The 19,891-nt window shown below is 41.9% G+C and overlaps 1 protein-coding gene across 10 annotated transcripts in view; it reads left to right on the forward strand.

Annotated features, from left to right (window-relative positions):
• POU2F1 (POU class 2 homeobox 1) overlaps nucleotides 1-19,205 on the forward strand; it is a 117,316-nt gene extending 98,111 nt beyond the window's left edge. For all 10 annotated transcript variants that reach the window (XM_084510411.1, XM_084510413.1, XM_084510418.1 and 7 more), the window contains 5 exons: nucleotides 333-512; nucleotides 3,153-3,258; nucleotides 4,081-4,426; nucleotides 5,230-5,318; nucleotides 6,533-19,205. In XM_084510411.1, the coding sequence (XP_084366537.1) occupies nucleotides 333-512; nucleotides 3,153-3,258; nucleotides 4,081-4,426; nucleotides 5,230-5,318; nucleotides 6,533-6,843 (1,032 nt within the window). In that variant the 3' untranslated portion in view covers nucleotides 6,844-19,205. The remainder of the gene's footprint in view (nucleotides 1-332; nucleotides 513-3,152; nucleotides 3,259-4,080; nucleotides 4,427-5,229; nucleotides 5,319-6,532) is intronic.
• Nucleotides 19,206-19,891: the final 686 nt, after the last annotated feature.

The following is a 19,891-nucleotide window of genomic DNA, read 5'->3' on the forward strand; positions in this document are numbered from 1 at the left end:
TCATCCATCCATGAGGAACACAGCTTACCATTGGCAGAAATTTTCCTGCAACTTGGAAAATGTAGGGCAGAAGTATCTATTATGGTCTCTCTCTAGAGAGTGTACCACAGATTCTGGGTATAAATGGCCCACCCACATTTCTGCCTAGTGAAGGAAAATCAGAATCACAGAATTGAAAGGGTTGGAAGGGACCTCAAAAGATCATTGGGTCCAACCCCCCTGCCAAAGCAGGTTGCTTAGAGCAGGCTGCCCTAAGGAACCTATAAAAGCTATAATGTAAAATGTCAGAAGGTAATTTCACAGCTTTTCAAGTACCCGTTTCCTTTTCTCAGAACCAAAAGCCTACCTCGGAGGAGATCACCATGATAGCTGACCAGCTAAACATGGAGAAGGAGGTGATCCGCGTTTGGTTCTGTAACCGGCGCCAGAAGGAGAAAAGGATCAACCCACCCAGCAGTGGTGGAACCAGCAGCTCACCCATCAAAGCAATTTTCCCTTGCCCAACCTCACTGGTAAGAGTCAAGAATCTGTTGGCAAAGATCACTGGAAGAGATAGTCTTACTGTGCTCACTGTGGAAGTTGCACGTACTACACCTTCTTTATACAGCAAACTTGTTCTCACAAGTCTGTATTTTACTGGCATTTTAAATATCCTTCTTACATACTACAAAAGAGAGGGAATGCTTACAAAGCAGTCTTCAGTTCAAGTATTTTATTTAGCCAGCTCATGACTAAGTATTTTGGCCAGCAAATTCGCAGTTGGGTTATTGCTTTGTAAATTTGCCAGGTAGTAACTCTGGTTTATTTCTGGATTTTCTCTCTTGACCAAACCTTTTAAAATAAAATAATAGTAATAAAAATTGCTCAACAGTTCTACCCCCCCCCATCTTACTTTGTCTGCAATGATAAGTAGATGAGCATCAGTAAAATATATACATGTATTTTGGAGACTTTAGTCACGCAAGTCCAGTGTTATTGTTGTTGTCACTTTTGGTCACGGATGGTTTACATCTGAAAAAAAGGGCATGGAACAAAGGAAAAAAAATAGCTAATGCTCATGTAATTAATTTCCCAAACTTGTATTTGCCTCAGGTAAACACAAACTTCATGAAAATAAGAGTAACAAAACACTTGCATCAAGGTTCCTTCAGCTCCTTTGCTACCAATGCCCATGGAGGTCTGTTTTCATAAATTGAAACAGTAGCTGTTAGATTTCATAGTAGCTATGCTAATAGGACTGTGGTGGAATTGATGTAGCCTGTAGCTGTCCTTTTGTAGTGTTTATTCCACCTTCATCTTTGTAGTAGCTAATATCTTCCAGTACTTCATTAAATCATTAATTTTGGTGATGCGTCATTCTTTCCCCTCATCCTTGTCTCAGGATGTGTGCATGCAACTTTTCGTTTGAGGGGAAGGGATGTGTTGACTGTACTTAGTACTTTTCTTTCACCCACAATTGGAAAGCAAGGTTACATGCCTTGCTACCAAAGTGAGATTTGTGATAGTGTATTTTAATAACCATGCAAGCATACTTGGACTGCAACTTAAGAAAGCTTCCCTACGTAAATTCCTCTTTTATTATAAACTGCCATTGTATATGAGAAGTTGAAATGTTAACCACAGTCTCAATTATTTCAGTGATGTTTCCCTAAGCATTTTCACTCATTGTGAGCTTCCTTTAAGATTGTGCTACCCCTCAAATGGACGTTCTAGCCCTGCCACCCCCAGCCTTCACTGGCTATATGCTCTGTTGATTCCTTGTGTCAGGTCTGGAGACTATGTGTCTGTAGGATGATTGGGCTCAGTTTACCAGCCTGACTGCAAGTTAACCATGTGAAGAACAATGATTAATTTTCAGCAGTATGTCTGGATAACCAATTTAACTTGCACCCTGACTGCACAAGTACTAGAGCTCTGGGACAGGATTGGAGGTGAATGCTCCTTTAGATGGCAACCTCCTTTTGTATTGGCTTAAGTCAGTCATCGTAACCACAAGGGTTAGCTGTATTAATTTTAGGTCATTTACTGCCCTGAAATATTGATTTTGACCTTGGCCTTCACTGTTTGGTGGACAGATGACAGATGTGATGTGTAGGCTATGTTAGTGTGAAGTATACTGTATATCTAGTGCTTCTTTATTTCATGGACTATTTGAGATGAACAGAAAGCTCTTAGACCTGTCCCACTTGCCCCAGCCTTGTTTAAAATGCATAAAACATTTGACTTCCTATAAGAGAATATTCAGCATGAGGGAGATTTCTCTGATAATAAACTTAGGTACGAGATGGGAAAGGAGGAAGGTTTTAGCCTGTATTTTTGCTATGTTCTCTTGGGAAATTTTTAAGTATTTGTTTCTCTCATTGATGTATAACAGCCTTCAAATATTACTGTTGGACACCATTTTTGTCCATAAAAAGTCCTTTTTTCTCCTTATATTTAATTTTTGCTTATAAGCTAGTTCCTCCAGCCTTGAATCTTAGGATGTTTCTCTCTGCATTATCTTGTTTATTTGTAGCTTGCTTATTTTAAGCTATTCTTGAGTAAAATAAGCTAATGACATTTGTTTTTTTTTTTTTTTTTAATTTATAGAACATTCCTCACACACAAGGAAACTTACCAAGATAGAGCTCATAGTTTGGTTCAGTAAAAGGGAAACGTTATACTGTTTTTCCATGTAAACACATTACTCTAAATACCTTTGGTAATGCTGTGATGTTTAAATCATTCTATCAGAGAAAGAGATTTGGAGCTGAAAAGACATTTAAGCAAGAAAACACTATGAATAAATAATATGTTTTGTAAATCTTTCTGGAAAAGTGACTTTATTAAAGCAAGATTCTGTCATTGTGGGGAGGGATAGGTGGAGGGCCAACTTACAGTCAGTCTTGAAGCAGTATGGGTATAATGGATGTACCTGCCTTCAAATGCTGAATGATTACGAATAAAGATATTGGCGGTAATTAGAGAAGATACTATGGCTGACCCACTGAATGCTAAAGCAATGGATTTACAAAAAAGTTAGTGTATGCATGGTATTTTCCCTGGTAATTTCCTTAGCTGAGGATGAGAAGAAAGAAATGCAAGTCTAGTAGCTAACTGCTTTTGTCTTTTTCCTTAACAGTTTAGCAGTTGTATTCTTTTTTGACCTCCAGGTGGCAACCACGCCAAGCCTTGTGACTAGCAGTGCAGCTACTACCCTGACTGTCAATCCTGTGCTCCCTCTGACCAGTCCTGCTGTAACTAGTCTGTCAGTCACAGGTAAGGTGCATGCCATGAGCGTTTCTTCACAAGTCACTTGTTCTTAGTTGTCAAGTAAGTTACTATGTCAAACAAGTAATTGAGATTTTACGAAGGTAAAGATTTTGTTGGATTTCTAATGTCCTGTCTTATAGTTTATTATTCAGGATAAATGTACAACTCTCTGGGTTCTATTGCCCAAGTTTCATATAAAATAGGTTTTTGATTTTGCTTTATTGCTCTGCATAATGTGAAGATGTCTCAGACATTCATAAGCTGCTTTGCTGCAATTGGAAAACAGGAAAGAAAAATGTTTTTATAACAGATAAAGAATCTTTGAGATATCCTACATTTGGTTTTTGTATGTTGGTTCCAAGTGTTCCTCTTCTCTCAATTTTAAAAAAACACTTGTGCTGATTTCCCTTGTCCCCACATTAACGTCTGCCATTTTCCCCTTAATATTCTTCAGAAAGTCTTTCTTTATCTCAGTACTGGTCACTCAGGTATCCCAGGACACTTGTCATTGCTCCTTGTTTCTCCACGATGAAACTTCAGTCTTTATGACCATTTGGTTGACTTTTCTGGGGATAAAATCAAGGGTGATAGTGAAGTGAAAGATGCTACCTTCCTTTGCTAGCTCCTCAGCCTCCTCTTGAAGTGACATTTCATCGTAGTCTGAGCCAAACTCAGCAGTCCTTCTCATTTGCACTTGGGGGGCTTCTTGGCCCTATAGAAATGTGTACTTTTCTCCCTTTCAGCTGGACATACAGGTTCAAGTGGGTAGTGGTTTCAGCTCAGTTATATCTGTTTTTTGTACCAATCTAACCAGATTCAATCTTCTAGGCACAACAGAAACCAACTCCAACAACACAGCAACAGTGATTTCAACAGCACCTCCAGCTTCTTCAGCAGTGACATCACCCTCCATGAGTCCTTCCCCGTCTGCCTCAGCCTCCACTTCAGAGGCATCCAGTGCCAGTGAGACCAGCACAACACAGACAACCTCCGCTCCCTTGTCCTCCCCTCTTGGGACCAGCCAGGTGATGGTAACGGCATCAGGGTTGCAAACAGCGGCAGCAGCCGCATTACAAGGAGCTGCACAGTTGCCTGCAAATGCAAGTCTCGCTGCCATGGCTGCTGCAGCAGGACTAAACCCAGGCTTGATGGCATCCTCACAGTTTGCAGCTGGGTAAGGATGAATGTTTTACACGCTAGCAAGTTAAGTGACAGGAGAGGGAAGGAGAATTCTTGGAATAATTTGCATGGGCTTTTATGTATCATTGTTTTCTGGTAGCTCGCTCAGCGATTCTAGTGTCTTTTACCTGAAATTCTGAAGGTTTACTTACAGATAGTAGACTTTGCCATTCCCGTCAATGTACACAAATACTGCTTTCGTTTTACAGATGAAAAAGCTGTGTTGCAGCAATGTTCTGATTTGCTAAGTCATCCATCCCACTGCAGAGTTTGACTGCAACTTAGCGATGAATCATAGAATCATCTATAGTGGAGAGCTAGCCTAGATCCACTTCTCACCTCTGTATTCATTTCTTCATCATGACCAAGAAGCTGTAAAAGATATTTAAGATATATTGGTGAAGTTTTAGTTTTAAGAAGAGTTGCTGTGAAAGATGACTCTCTGTTTCTTCATTTCATCTTGACTGACGTCGTTTTTATCTGAATCTGGAAGGTGATGATAGCTCTCTAACAAGTTGCAGTATCCCCCAAATACCTTACAAGAATATTTTACAGCTACAATCAATACAACTCACGTAGTTTCAGTGCCTGTACTTCAGGCATATTGCTAACCACAGAGCTGAAAGGCCACATCTACTCAAGACATCATCAAGGAAGAACGAAAATAAAGACTAGAATTAGGCCTTAATGTTTGATCCCCCTCCTCCCCCTTTTTTTTAACATGATGGTGTACTTCTGAACAGTGGCCACTTTAACACTTTGTCTTTGTTTCTTCTTCCATGATCTTGCTTCCTGCAGAGGTGCCTTACTCAGTCTCAATCCAGGGACATTAGGTGGTGCTCTCAGCCCAGCCCTGATGAGCAACAGTACACTGGCAACTATTCAAGGTCAGTAGTATTCTTTCTAATGTGTCTCCATCGTACAACTTGAATTTATGCTTTATTATTCTCTACCAAAAAAGAGCACTGGGCATAAGTGTTATAAGAGTAAAGGTTTTCAAAATTCAAATGCCCAAATACATTTTATGTATCACAGATTCAAGAGCAGGTGCAACTTCGGAAAGCGGGTTAGAACCATGTATGATCTTGTAGAGATCCACAGGAAGACTTTAAGATGCCGCATGTGATCTGGAATTTATTTAAATATCCTCCCCGCATAGGCATAAAAACACACGTGTTTCCAGCAGGTTAGAGATTCGTGTTTTACAGTTCTTCTAATGTAAACTTGAGTGGAATCACGCTGTTTTGAGGTCTGTAAGGGGGCAGTTCTGAGCAAGACTTGATCCTAAATTCAAGTCCCATATGTCTTTTAAACAAACAAATGAGGAAAGAAGATCCTACCTCCCTAAAGTCCTTACGGAGGAACTTTAAATCCATAAATGCATATTCAGAAGAATAAAGATTTGTTTTGGAAGTGCCATGCAGCCTAAAGTTTCCACTGACTTTAACAAGAGTTGTTTTCAGTTCATAAGTTGCCATCTGTAAAAACTAGATGGTGCAAGTGCCTAAGCAGCTAGCTAACCTTGTGTATTCATATATTTTCTAAACTAGCTTAACAAATCTTATTTGCAGTGTACAAGAAAAAAAAAGATTTCATAAAGTGTCACACTTAAATCTAGACCATAATGTAAGGCAGTGAACCCTGTAGCCTTGTGAGAGTGAGTTGTAACCATGGTTATATGTCAGCATTTTAAAAGTTACACTCAAGGTTACATGACCTTGCGTTCATCTTTTGATACCTGTCATTTTATGTGAACACACATCTCAACCCTTTCCAATACAGGTTACCTGAGCGTACAGTTTTTCTTTGGCAGAAAACATAGACCAGTGTTCTGCTTACAGAACTGAAGAAAAACGTGATGGAATTAAGAGCAGATGACAGAAGCATCTTAGTATCTGCAAGGTCTCATCTGCTCTTCATAAAAAGTTGTTGTTTCAAAAAAAATAAAAATAAATCAGGTACCTGTGATGACTGTCCTTAGTGGTAGAGAGCACTCCCACTAGAGAAAGCAAATGCAGAGACCTGTTGCTTTTAGTCAGGTTTTGCATTATTGCTTACTACTAATGTTATCTCCTTCCTGCTTAATGTTCTCCTTTTTTAGCTCTTGCATCTGGTGGCTCTCTTCCAATAACATCACTGGATGCAACTGGAAACTTGGTGTTTGCCAATGCTGGAGGTACTCCTAACATCGTAACTGCCCCCCTGTTCCTGAACCCTCAGAACCTTTCTCTGCTCACCAGCAACCCGGTTAGCTTGGTCTCTGCAGCTGCAGCCTCCGCAGGGGCCTCTGGACCAGTCGCCAGCCTTCACGCCACCTCCACCTCAGCCGAGTCCATCCAGAACTCTCTCCTCACGGTGGCCTCTGCGAGTGGGGCCACGTCCACCACCACTACTGCCTCCAAGGCACAGTGAGCCAGGCTGAGCTGTGCTGCCAGCAGCCTGCTTCACTGTGCGGTGGGATTGGCTGCCAGCGGGGTTTATAAACTGAAAAATGTGATGGGCATCCTCTCGCCGTGTTGCTGGGGACAAGGGAGAGAAGGAAAAAGATAAAAACAAAAGCAAAACAGGAAGGATTTAAAGCTGGGACAGACATTTGCCTAATTTTATAATAAACACTGTCTTTTCAGGATCGCTTCATGGATCGGAGAACTTTCTAACCAAAAATGTAAAAAAAACAAAAAACAAAAAAACACAAAAAAATGAAAAAAAAAAACACAAAAAAAGTGAAAGGACTACTTATCATTTCCAGCAGTCACAATGACAAGTTAAGGTGGGTTATCAATTCAAACATAGGAAGGGGATTTCTTGTTTCTTTTTGGTCTAAATATCTTTCTTTTTTAATTATCATTTTATTGGTCTGTTGTACAGGCCATTATGTCATACAAGGTGTTTATAATCGTATCAATCGTGTTGGGGGTTCCTTTCTTAACTGGTACAATTTAGGCAGGCCTGTATTACTGGTGTATCTCTATTATTATTATGATTATTATTATTATTATTATTTTTATATATATAGTTTGGACGCGTTTGTCTTCTGCTCCTGGATTATTTTCAGCGAGCTCCCACACTGGGGGGGAGGGCGGGAGGGTGGAGAGGAAGAATGGAGCACAAATAGACTTTGTCCTAATCTTCTGGGAATGTTCTGAACGGTTTCCTCATCCTTGAATTTGTCTAATGGCTACTTAAAGGGGTCAGAAGAGTTAATTTCCATCACCTGTGCAGGAAGCTAAGTGTAGCCATAGAGATCATGGTGTGCAAACTTCCAGGCTGGTCTATGCTTTTTAGCAGAGGTAGGAATTAGTTCTGAACTGCAGTTCTTCTTCCCTCGATTACCTAGGCGAAATGGCCAAATTTTGCTCTTAGCTTCATGTGCATGTTTCCTCTTTCCTTAGGAGAGTGGGATTTGACCTCCTGAGTCTAGATTGTGTGGCATACTGATGGCTCTTTTGTTCTGTTGAATTGATTTTGCTGTTAAGAACACACACAAATATTTAAAAAGGTTGAGTTGCTCAAGCTAATTGTCAGTACATAGAGCAGCATTTACAGTCCTAGATTTCTGACAGATGAATTGGTGCAGGATGTCTAAATGTCAGACTCTCACTAAAAATAGCAGTATTCCTCTCCATTTACTTCTAATGTTTCCAACGTTGCATTTAGGAGAAATTTCTAGTAAAAAGTGCTTCTGCCTGCAAAAGACGGCAGCAGAAACCATGGGAACAGAAGCTGCCATCTTTGATGCCAACACAGTAGAGTTGACTCTGGGGCTTTGCACATACCTTGGTGATCTCATGGGGTCTCTGAGCTGTGATGCTGCGAGCTACATAAACACCACAATAAGCATCTCTGACCAGAGTGTCAGGACTTACCTGCCACCATAACCATCTTTTCGAGGTTGATTCTGCTCCATGTAGCAAAGAATATCTACGTGGATGAGGAAGAATAACAAACTGTACAGAAGTTAGATCTGTATATTCTTAAATATACAATCTAGTATCTTAACCAAAAAAAAGAATAATTTTAAAAGAGAAGACTGGATCACTGCAATGCAGTTCACTTTGAACTTTCCATTCCTGATGGATTTAAAGGTTTCTGCCATGTGTATAAAACTAAATTTCTTTTAGTTAGCAAGGTTATTAGAAGAGTCCCTTCCTCCCACCTGCTTTTCTGTTGTCACCAGAGTGTTCAAAAATAATGAGCTAATGCAGCTATGTTTGTTTTGTTGATGATTCAGGGGGATCCTGGAGTTTCTCATCCAAGATCCAGAAGGCAGCAACTTTAAACTCTACATATGCTTTGGTTTGCGACCTGAGCATTGTGGGATTTGTGTTTGCACTCAAGTGGCAGAATCCCTTATCTCTCCCCCCACCGCCATGGTTTTGCTGTTCATCTCTAAATCTCCACCTTCCTGTTTTACTGAATATTTAAAACAATTATCCCAAAAAACTTCAGAACTAGTGAACTGCAAGCAGGGAAACTAACAAATGTCCGTCCACCGTTTCTAATGTGTTTTTGATTTTTTTATGTTTTATTTTTTTAAAACTAAGCTTGAACCAAAGTCAATTTCTAGCAAGCTGCTGTACTAATGGACTAGTTTGTATAAGTGCAGTTCAGATGCAGAGAGGCGATAGATGCTACTGACAATTTCTTTTTCATTTGTCTTTTGTTTTTATTAATTTTATATAAAAGTTGCTGCTTGTTTTTAATCTTTTTTTTTTTTTTGGTTGGTAATTTGTATTATCCTTGGGGCAGACTCTTAACTTGATTTTAATTTGTTTTTTTTTTTTTTGTTTGTTTGTTTGACGTGTAAATAGAATGGCAATGTCAGGGGTTTGTTAATCCAACAGGTCCCACCCTCATCCCACCAGTATGGATAAATCTAAACATTTTTGATGTGTCTGATGTCTTTATGACTTCAGGCTGCACAGAAGACTTTTAGGGCTATGAATAATACTGCATAAATGTAAATTTCCCACAGTAACAGCTTCAGAGCAGAAAAAGGTAAGCTGGGTGAGCTTCAGGGAGGTAGGGAAGAAGTGGAAGAGGAGATGCTGGTACCCACTATATTGGTCTGGAGGCCATAGCGTGGGCTAGTTTCTACCAAAGGAATGCAAGCCCCATGGGGCTTGAGTTCAGTGAAGTAAGAGGATGGGGAAGACTGCAGCTATAGACGTTCATTCCTGAGTCTGAAAGTTCCCACTTACTTTCACACCTGTGCAAAAATAGGATTTATCAGGAAGCTTTTTTTTTTGTTAAAGAGAGATACTGTCGGTCTTTTCTCCGATGTATCTTCTATTCCCTAGTGATTTTGTGGCAGGGTGGGGGCATGGCCCTTGCATATATCTAGGAAACTCAAAGAAGGGTGGGCCTTAATCAGCATGAAATCCTCTCTCCACAGTTCAGAGAGACTGTGCCATTAGCTGTCTGAATGAGTTTTCATGTCCCATTCTTGCTGGTTTGTGGTTGGGAGAGGGTCTTGTTGAGTACATATCTGGAACACTAATGCAGCTTGGATGGATTATTTATTATAAAAATCTGCTTTTTTTTCCTGACTACCTTTGCATTGGTCACATGGCTTTGGTGTGAGCACCTTAATATACCCCCTTGCCCTCCTCCTCTCTACCCCATCACCCTCTCTGGGGCCCAGATTCCAGGGAATTTCTTAGCAAGTCTTTTTCTGAGAGAAACTGGAAACTCAGAATAGCCACATATCCAGAAAGGGCTTCATTTTGCTTGTGGAACCTGACATAATACCCAGATAGCACATATCCCCTGGCTTCAGTCACCAGCATGCTTTGGTTAAACCCCAGTGCGCTCTGGTTCATTTTCCTAAAACATCCCAGTGACTGACTTTTGATCCTGGAGCCTGCTTCTCTTCCCTAGCAGCGTTTTGTCTCATGGGTGCTGGCAACCTCCAGTCTTTGGGTGAAAGACAGAAATCAGGTGTACGTCTCTGTCTGGTTAGGACAGGACGCATACGCAGCTTCAGAGCATGAAAGGAATGTGAATGAGATCAAGTACTAGAATTAAAGCTTCTTTTTAAAATCGTAATCATGCTAACAGCAGAAATTGATGAATCTGAAAAGAGATTGTGACAATTGTGTACAGACCTAGTAAATAGGATCTTTGTCTGAGTTTACCAGTGTTTAAAATGGAGAATTATTGTCCCAGTAGACAGTTCAGGAATGAGTCCAGGACTTGTATTGTTGCAAACTGGCTGACAGTCACAGGGCATACATTTTGCAAATGGAATTGTTTTTTTGCTCCAGTGAGGCAAAGTAATGTCTCTGATTCCAGTATCAGTGGGTTCATATGGTGAACAGAAGTGATTTTCTATTACGTGGTCACAGTCTTAAATTCTTACCTCTGTTAGGGGAAGATTTTCTTTGAGAATGTTAGTTTCTAGGGAAGTTTTTTAGCTGCATGCTGGTACCTTTGGTCCTGTATTGACTTGTCAGCCAGGATCACAAGAAATTTCAGAGTGTTAGAAAAGGATTATAGCATCTCTCTTTCTGAGCTCCATGCGTCCGTGTTTACAGGTGTGAGGGTTATTTTTCATATTTGCAATGCCAAAGGATACATGCAGGAAAAGGGAGGGTGAAAAACTCTCTCGTTTATAGCCAAGGACCGTTAGCTCAAAAAGCGAGAGATTTACATAGCCACAGATACCCTGGAGGTCTGGAAGAAAAAAACAGGCAACGGCTTCACGGTGAGGTGTTGTAGGCTGGTGATCAAATTTTTTTCTGTTAGGAAAATTTATTCCAGTTTGTCTTCAGCACAGTTGAACTCCTCAGAAGCTGCCCTCTGTAGTTACTGTAGAATGACTGGTGAACAGATCGTTAAAAGTACACAGATATACTGCTGCTTACAAGAGTCATATCTGTCTAAATCTCCTTAAGAGGATTTCTTTTGTTTCTGAGCTATTAATATGTATTTGTCTGAGTAGATTTTAATTTTACCATGTAGCTTTGAAGTGGTGTGTATGTGCATGCACTCAGAAAAATTGCTGGGATGATAGCATGCTTGTTACATGCAGAAGCACCTGGTTTTTAAGGGATTTTTATTTTGTCCAGTCAATTGGCTCGTGTCACTTCAACTCACTGTTTAGTTTTTCTTTGAGTAACTTGTGATGACTCATCATTGCAGCACAACTTCTTCAGATCCTCTGCTTCAGTAAATAGTTGTCAAAAATACAAGTTAAATTGGATTGAAAAAGTAATTTTGCCAAGAATGAGAAATCTGTGCTCTGATGAACCTTCAAGGAGAACATACTTGAAAGTTAGTTGGATCTCCATGTAGGAGTGTGCTGCTGCTATCGCTCAGCGGTTGTCTGAGTGCTACTGAGGTTTGCCTTGCAAGGGAAAACTAAAATGCCAGAACATTAGGAGGAAGACATTCTTTCTGATGGCTTGAATTATGGACCTTTTAGAACATCAGCAGCTTCAAGTTTGCATTTTATCTTGAAATGAACAGGTTGACAAGGATTTGCAGCAAAAACAGTGTAGATCCCGAAGTACTTACAGGTTGTGATTTGTTGCACCTTTTAGGGTTAATAAGGAGGATGCCAACGCTGAGCAAAGTAGCTATCTGCTGGTCTTAACACGCAACAGCATATGTTCTTGCATAGTACGATAGCTTTTCATTTGGTTGAGAGCAATCCCTTGCCTCTATTTTACTCCTTTTCTTAATTTAATTTAATTTTACTTCCATAGTGAGCAGTAGATGTAGACAAAAAATGAATACATCTGATCTTCTAAAAATCTTCTAGGAAAATCAATTCCTTTAAAAACAAACAAAAACCAAAAAGCAAAAAAATAAACACTTATGCTCAGGGGACAGTAAGAAAATGGCTGTTACTGAAACGCATTGGAGAAAATTCTCCATGTGCATCCATTGCAACGATTTCTTTTAAAGTTTTTATGCTTTTTTAACTTCTCTTGCAACTACATCCTGATGTTTTAGTTTGTTCTAATGTCTCCTGTGTAAGCCTTGCAGTTTGCTTTGGCTCATCACTGATTTCTCCAGCTGTTACTGAAGGAGACAGCAGTGTTAATTCCTTAACTCTGTACAGATTCCTATGGAGCAGCTTTCTTTAAGCAGAAGTTCCCCCTTTCTTTAGTGTAAAAGGAGCACAGTATCTGTTACAGCTGCAACCTTACCATAGATACTCAACCAAAGCATCCGATTTACCTTAAATACCAATTGATACCTTAGATAAAATTTAACTTTATGATTCTTAGAGAGACGAGTAGCTTCTTGTGGCCATTAGGTTGTCTTGGGCCAGACAAAATGGCCTGTCTGGCCCAAACGTTCAACGATACTTGGTTTTAAACCAGGAGTTGAAAACGTAGGTCAATGTATTGCCAGGTTAACTGTATTAAAGGTCACTATTCTTATTCTGCCTGAAACAGTTACATGATGTTTGTCCACAGGGCATGGGTACACCTGTTGGATTCACATCTGAATATTGGTGAGGGTGGAATGTTACCAAAGGAGCAAGCTGACCTGCTGCTCCCCACTGGACTTCTGGTTGCCAATCCTCACATAGCCAACTCAGAATATTTGTATTTTTGTAACAATACCTCTTCTTACTTCTCCCTCCCTTTCCAAAATACTATAGCAATACAGGATTCAAGATAGATAGTTGCAGAGGTTCTGCTCTTTTCAGTCATTCAATCCAACTCCTGTTGCTGCTTGTGAACCTCTCTCTTTATCCAGCATGGAATCCACTAGAACAGATTTTTGACAGACTTTGTCATAAAGGGTGCTGCAGCCCATGCCTTTGGGTTTTGCTTTTAATGAGAGTGGAGCTTATGTAGAGAGATGTCACAGGGCTGCAGAATCATATGCTCTGTAAAGCAACACAGAGCTGGTAGTAGACTCGTGGCTTGCAGTTTCTTAAAATGCTCATATCTTACGCTACATGCTCCAAGCAGTACGGGGCTCCCTGCATACCAGCAAAAGTCCTTCCAGTGCATTTGGAATGACGAAAAGAGGAGATTCCTGTACTTACATATCTTTGCAGACAAACCAACACATGAGACAGTGCTTGGTCTTCTTTCAGCATACGTATCTTCATCCAACCTTTGCTCTCCCGCTTCTCCTAGTAGGCTCTGAGCAGGTATCTGCTCACAGCTGTTACTCCCTGGGATGCTGTTAGCAGGGTGTTAGGAAGATTGCACTGGACTTACAAATAGTTTTACCGTAGGAGAAGAGAAGAGACACCTTTTAGTGGAGTAGACAGATACGGTCAGGATGTATCAGGTACTTTTTTCTGACCAAATTCCCATTAACGGAGCAACCTCTGGGGCTGCTTTCTGTTCGGTCTGCGCTGCTAAGAACCATCCTGCATTGGAAAAATCTGGGCCCCTTCCCATCCCCCCCTTCCCTCCTCGTTCCTCCCCTGTCTGCCCTCTATGGAAGGTAGCACCATACAGCTCTGAGAACAATACGCGTGGGTAGCAGCTGGCTTCTGGCACCTTCATAAAATACCTCAGCATAGCTTAGCATTGTCGCAGAACTGGTTTTAAACTGAAAAATCAGAAGAGAAAAGCAAACTTTATAAATAGTGGAGATAATTTTAGCTGTAGAGTTTAGTTGAACTGATGTTTATTATGATTGATAAACATGATTATGCTGTATGTATTTGAGATCCTGTTTATAGGTTACAACTTTATAGGGTCGGGTGGGTGCGGGTGGATGTCGGGGCAGAGCGGGGGGTTGACTGTGTTAGAAGGAAAATGTTTGCTCATGAATTCTTTTCCTTGTATCTGTCTTGCCAAAGGAAACATTTTGTTGCTCCTGGGTTTGGGATTGTTGTTTGGTTGGTTTATCTGTGGTCTAATCTGCAGCACGGCACGTGGTGGCATGCAGGTTACTGGTTGGGTTGCTGTTCAGGGTCCTTTCGAGTGTGCGCACACTTCCCTCCCTCTTGGCCTTCCCTCACCCTTCGCTTGGATCTAAAGCTTAGGCAATGTGTGTTTGGGAGCCTCGGGGGAAAGAAGATGGCTATACTGGGTTAGACCCGACCCAGGTGTAAATCCGTTTCAGTTAGTTGAGTTGCACCAGAGCTGAATTGGGTCCATTGTGTTTAACTCCTGGGAGGGCGAAGAATGGTTGTCGCATCTTAATCTATCTGGGAGAGCAAAAGTGAAACAGGTTCCTTTTTATCCCCTGTGTCTTGTTACTGAATGTAGGGCTTGTAGTGCTTGAGAATAGGTGGAAAAGTTTTTAAACACTTCCTTTTCTAATAGCAATGCTAATCCTGTCTAGACCAAAAACTATGAAAGAAAAACCAAACTGAGAAGTGAAAGCTAACCTACTCCTGACACCTGGCTGGTGTGCCTGAACGGGTTGAAATACTGTGAGACTGTCCTAGGAGAGGAGCTCTGAGGGTTGTTTGGAGAGGGAGTGGGTCGTTCTCCCGGCGTGTCTTGGCGTTGTAGTGGGAGCAGCGGAAGAGCGAGTGCTGCTGCCTCGGCAGGGCTTTGTGGCCCTGCCGTCCAGACCCCAGGGCTCCCTTCTCATTTCCCTTCAAGGCTTATGGCACAGGGGAGAGGGGGGTGTGTGTCTGTGTGTGTGTGTGTGTGCATGCAAGTGCGTGTGTGTGCCAGTGTGCGTGCCCCTGTGTGGCGATGTAGAGAGGATCTTGACTCCGCTGGGGTGGGAGAATTCCCAGTGGCCTCGTAGGGAACCAAAGGCACTGATAACGTCAGCTCTGCTGTTTTCAGAGCGGGTAAGAGGAAAAGCTGGGTGGTTTGTTGTTTTGTTTTGTTTTGTTTCGTTTTTTTGAGCTTTGGGTCAGTGTCCCTTTCTGTAAGGACCTCATCTCTTGTGGGTACTCCCACCTTTTCTGCATAGAGTTGCTTTGGCTCTGTGAAGACAAACTGCGTGTGGGGCTTGCCCAGTGCTGCAGGTCTTAGGCTGATGTTGGGATACAGTCAGGGAAAACTGTTTCTTTCCTTCGTGTGTGGAAGCAGTGTAGTCCGAGGTCAGAGTCTGTTCAACAGCTTTTGCAAAGGGTTCTCCCCTTAACAGGGAGGGCCTCGAAGACTCCTTTCTTTGCTCCCCAAAGTAGCCTTGTACATGTTCATGTATTGTGCTATTGGGCTGAGTTGTTTTATCAGTGAACTTGGTGAGCTGTTGTGAAGAAAGGGAGGGAGGAAGGGGGAGAGGTGGATTGTCCAGCTACTCTTCCTCCGGACACCAATCGGGTTGCAGAACTTCACTGAAAGCTTTACTAATAGAATTGTTGTTCTGACATTATGTAAAAGTGGTATTAATATTGTGTGACTTTTCAAAGAGCTAGTTAGATTTATAGGTAGGTAATAGGGATATTGAAGAAATGACTTCTCAAAGAAAAGAGCACTTGGAACAAAAGAAGTGGAAAACAAGGTGTGCTTTATGGAAAACAAATCTGAGGAAGGAAATGAAACAGCTTGTGGGAGGCGAGGGAAGATGAGACCCTTTGGCGTTCTGAGGGCTCAGCCCCAGAACTGGAACATCCCCCCTCTGCCTTATCTTATCTCTCTACCAAACAGGACATTGTCAAGTAGCTCAGACCAAAACATGCTGATCTGTCTTAAAACTGTTCCAGTCTGCTGGTGGGTATCTTCCTGCAGACCTTTACATAAAATCATGAAATACTTGATTTATCAAGGTAGCTTCCCCTTTCCTCCCAAAATTCTCTCATCTATAGTAGGCCCCACTTCAGGATTCATATTGCCTTTGCTGAATTTTGTAGCAGCAGCTACTTAAGCCCTATTCTCTGAATGTGATAATGTTGAGTGCGGATGAAGCTGGCATGTTGTGGTGCTATAGAAATCTAAAATTATCGAGCAGTAGGAATCCTAAGACATTGGAAACTGTGTGCCAAGGGGCAAGCAGTGGCGATCCCACAGCCCCCTTGAGAAATAATCAAGGATGAGAGCACCAATGACAGTGTCCTGAGAACAAGGCAGTTGAGACAAAACCTTGAGTTCTTCCCCCATCCACTCTCCACGTGTCAGCCTCAGTGATCCTGGTGCTGCCTGCACCGAGCAAGTCCGAGGGAGCGACGCCGCAAGGAAGAGGCGGCGTTGGGCTCCGCTCCCTGTGAATTCACAGGGTGCTGGACCAGCCCTTCCTTCGAAACAGGGAAGGGTAGGAAGGGATGGCTGCAGAGCTGCCCACGGGGGCTTTGAAGGGGGCTGGGGCCACTCTGGCCCCTGCCTTGTGTGCCAGCGGCCGTGGGGAGCACCCACGCGGTAGCTTCTTCGTCCCCGCCAGCGCCGTTGTTCCATTTCCTTCCTCTGTGGTAGTGTCTAAGGCTAGGTGTGAGTAGGTGTGGGGTGTTTATCCGCCACAGGTACAGGAGCTGTCGTATACCTCATTTCTAACTCGTAACCGAGTAACTTGCTTTAACTTTCTCCAAACCCTACAGAGTTGCCAAGTCTGCCCTCCCTCCTCTGACGAACACTGAACTCTGGCCTATAGCACCCCGTGACCTGCAGCCCGGGGAGCGACCCCCTTATGCCTCTGAATGTCGCTGCTTAAAAGCTACTGCAAAGTGAGGGCAAATTGCAATCGTATCTTATTTCCTTTGGTTACAAGGGGTCCTCTTGATCAGTCTGTGAATATCCGCCCCCCTCCCCAGCCCGCGGGAAAGGGCTGCGCTGCCCTTCCCCAGCCCGCAGGCGGCCTCCTAGCCCCCCGCTGCAGACACGCTACTCACTTTCCGACACGACCAAAAAAAACCCCGAACCCAAGAAAAATCTCCAAATATTTAATTTTCTTCTTTATTATTTGACAATCCTGTATCCCTTCCCCGCTGCCCAGCCTGGCCAGAAGCTGCCTCCTGAACCCGTTCCATCTTTATTTGAATGTAGTTCCCCTGCCCCCTGGGAGAGAGAAGCTTTGTCAGGTCACGGTGGCTGCTATAAGTCGGGAGGGGGCGGTTTCTTTGTTTTGTTTTGTTCTTTTAAAATTTCCAGCCAAAACCAAAGATTTCCTAATGATTGTATAAACTCAAAACAAACAAACAAACCAAAGACAAAGGGCGTCTTCAGCACCAAGCCCACCTGCGAGGCCGGCTGGTCGCTGGGGGGCACCTCCCGAGGCCTCGCTGGGAGGGGGCTTCGCAGGTGGGTTGAGGAGCTGAAGGCTTGGGTGCAGGATTGGCTGCTCTGCTGGGTGCTTTAACCCTCTGGGGGCTGGGTGACGTTGATTAATACACGCTGAGGTGCACTTCTGAGCTTCCCCCCTCCCCCCGTCACTGCTTGGAAGAGGCTGTCCTGTTGTGAGAAATCCCTGAAAGAAGAAGAAGAAGCTTTTCGTTTTCTCCTCTAGCTCCTTTTTTCTAGATTTCTTTTATTTTTGCAGCACCACTGTGCAACTATGCATTGTATTTCTCAACCTTTTATGCTAGGTAGATGCCTGTGACTTTTTAACTTTTTTGGGGGGGTTGCAAATGGAGGAACTTTTTACATGGATCTTTTTAATCTCAGTTGATTGGGGGGTGTTTGGTTCTAGGGTCATACAAGCTCTATCCCAAAGCAAAATCCAAATGTTAATATTATTAGCCTGATGCAGATACCAAAGATAATTTCTTTCCTGCAGAACCTTAGACTTGTGTATTAAGTACGATTACCCAGCACTTGCATTAGTCTAACCTCAGTAATTCCAAAGCTTAGATGTATATTTTGGTATATTTCTGGGATATTAAAAAATTGTCGTTTAAATTCTTGTTTGTTTCAGTGTAATGCTCTTAAAGTCATAGCATGGAGATAACTGAACTTGTCCTATTCTTAGTAGTTTGAAATAATAGTATTTTTGTATGTTTTGGGTGTGTCTATGTATGTATTAACATAACGGTTTTCACTGCCTAGGTGTTCATAAATAATAAAAGAAAAAACTAAGGGTTTTTAAACTGTACATAATATTCCATGAAGAATTTCCACCAGACCGCCAATTCGGATTGCATTTTCACTGATGGCTGCTCCCAACTGGGATTCTTTCTTTCTTTTTAAAGAGACAGCATATTCTTTTAATTATTTTCCCATGGACCTGAGGTTCTTTCTCAGAGTCAACGGTTCTTCAGTGTTTTTAAGGGATGGGCCAAAGAGCAAGTAGCTTAAATTTTGTTTTTTTTAAAAATACTTAATGTGTTAGTTTGAAAGCTAACCCTCTGTATGAAGAATTGGGAGTCGAAGAACAAGCCCTCTCCTCTAAATCTGGCAGTAGTTTTCAGAGACGATTTGAGAATGACTGTAGCGTCTGGGCAGTCCCTTTTTGCTTTTTTTTTTCGAACTGAGACATTTTCAGTCTTGTGTAACTACTCTGTGCAACCGCCTGCTTACTCTGGCTTGGAGTTTTTCCTCTTGCCCTTCCTCATGTACTGCATTTGTACCTTCAGGTCAGCAGAACACTTGAAATTGAGGGCCATGTGGGAGCACCCATCCCCAAACGCAACCCAAGCTTTTCTTGAGACTGAAATGTGAGAGTCCCGCACATTTCAAAACCTTGCTGATCACACTAGGGGTGAGGAGGAAGGTGAAATGCTGTCTCTTTAAAGATGTCCTTTATTATTATTATTATTATTATTTTCCCAGTGGTTGCCTGCAGATAGCTGTAGGCATTGAGAGATTGTGTAGATTACAGTAAATCAGAATGAAAAGGTAGATTTTGTGTAGATGCATTTGTCTGCTGTAATTTTTTATATATATTAAACTTACTGTAATTGTACAGTTCATTTCTGTTGTAAACATCATTAAACCATTTTCCAAGTGTTTTAACATGTATGCACTTGTTCGTGTTTTTTAAATGTGTCAGGGGAAGGCTAGTTCCCCTTCCCCCCAGTGCACCAAACTGGGGCAGGAGGTTGTTCTTTCATGCACTCTGTCTTGTCAAAATGTAGGTGAGTTCAGGTTTTTTACACTCTGCTTGAAGCTGTTTTCTACTTCTGTATTTATTACGAGTTCTCTCCTAAAAGAAAAACAGCTTCAGTTGCTTCCTGAATGCAAAGAGAAGACTCAGCTGACACCTGCGGTGAGTGTCCCCAAAACAAGTGCTGGATGTGTTTTGAGATCAAGATCCCTTTAAAAGAGCATAAAGGTGGTGGTGGTTTGTTTTTGTTTTTTTCCTAAGAATTTCTTCCCTTATGATGAGTGGTTGGCATTTTAAGACTGTTGAAACTCTCAGCTTCTACATCTTGCAAATATGGTAACATGATTTAAAAAGAAAGAAAGAAAGAAAAAGACATTTTCAGTACTCATTGTTCTTGCATCAATAACGAGAGTGCTTTGCAGTAGCAAATTTACCTAGTTTACCAGCTCAGTTGTCTTAGATTTTTCTTGTCACTGCAGAAAAAGAACAGCAAGGAATCTTGGAAATTCTTTGTGACATGTTCATTGCCAGGTATGTGATGTTCACTTTTTTTTTGTGTGCACGCTAATTTACAGTCTTTGAAACATTATTCAAGAGATAC

This window comes from Aythya ferina (genome assembly GCF_964211825.1).
Source record: "Aythya ferina genome assembly, chromosome: 1".
Lineage (NCBI taxonomy): Eukaryota > Metazoa > Chordata > Aves > Anseriformes > Anatidae > Aythya > Aythya ferina.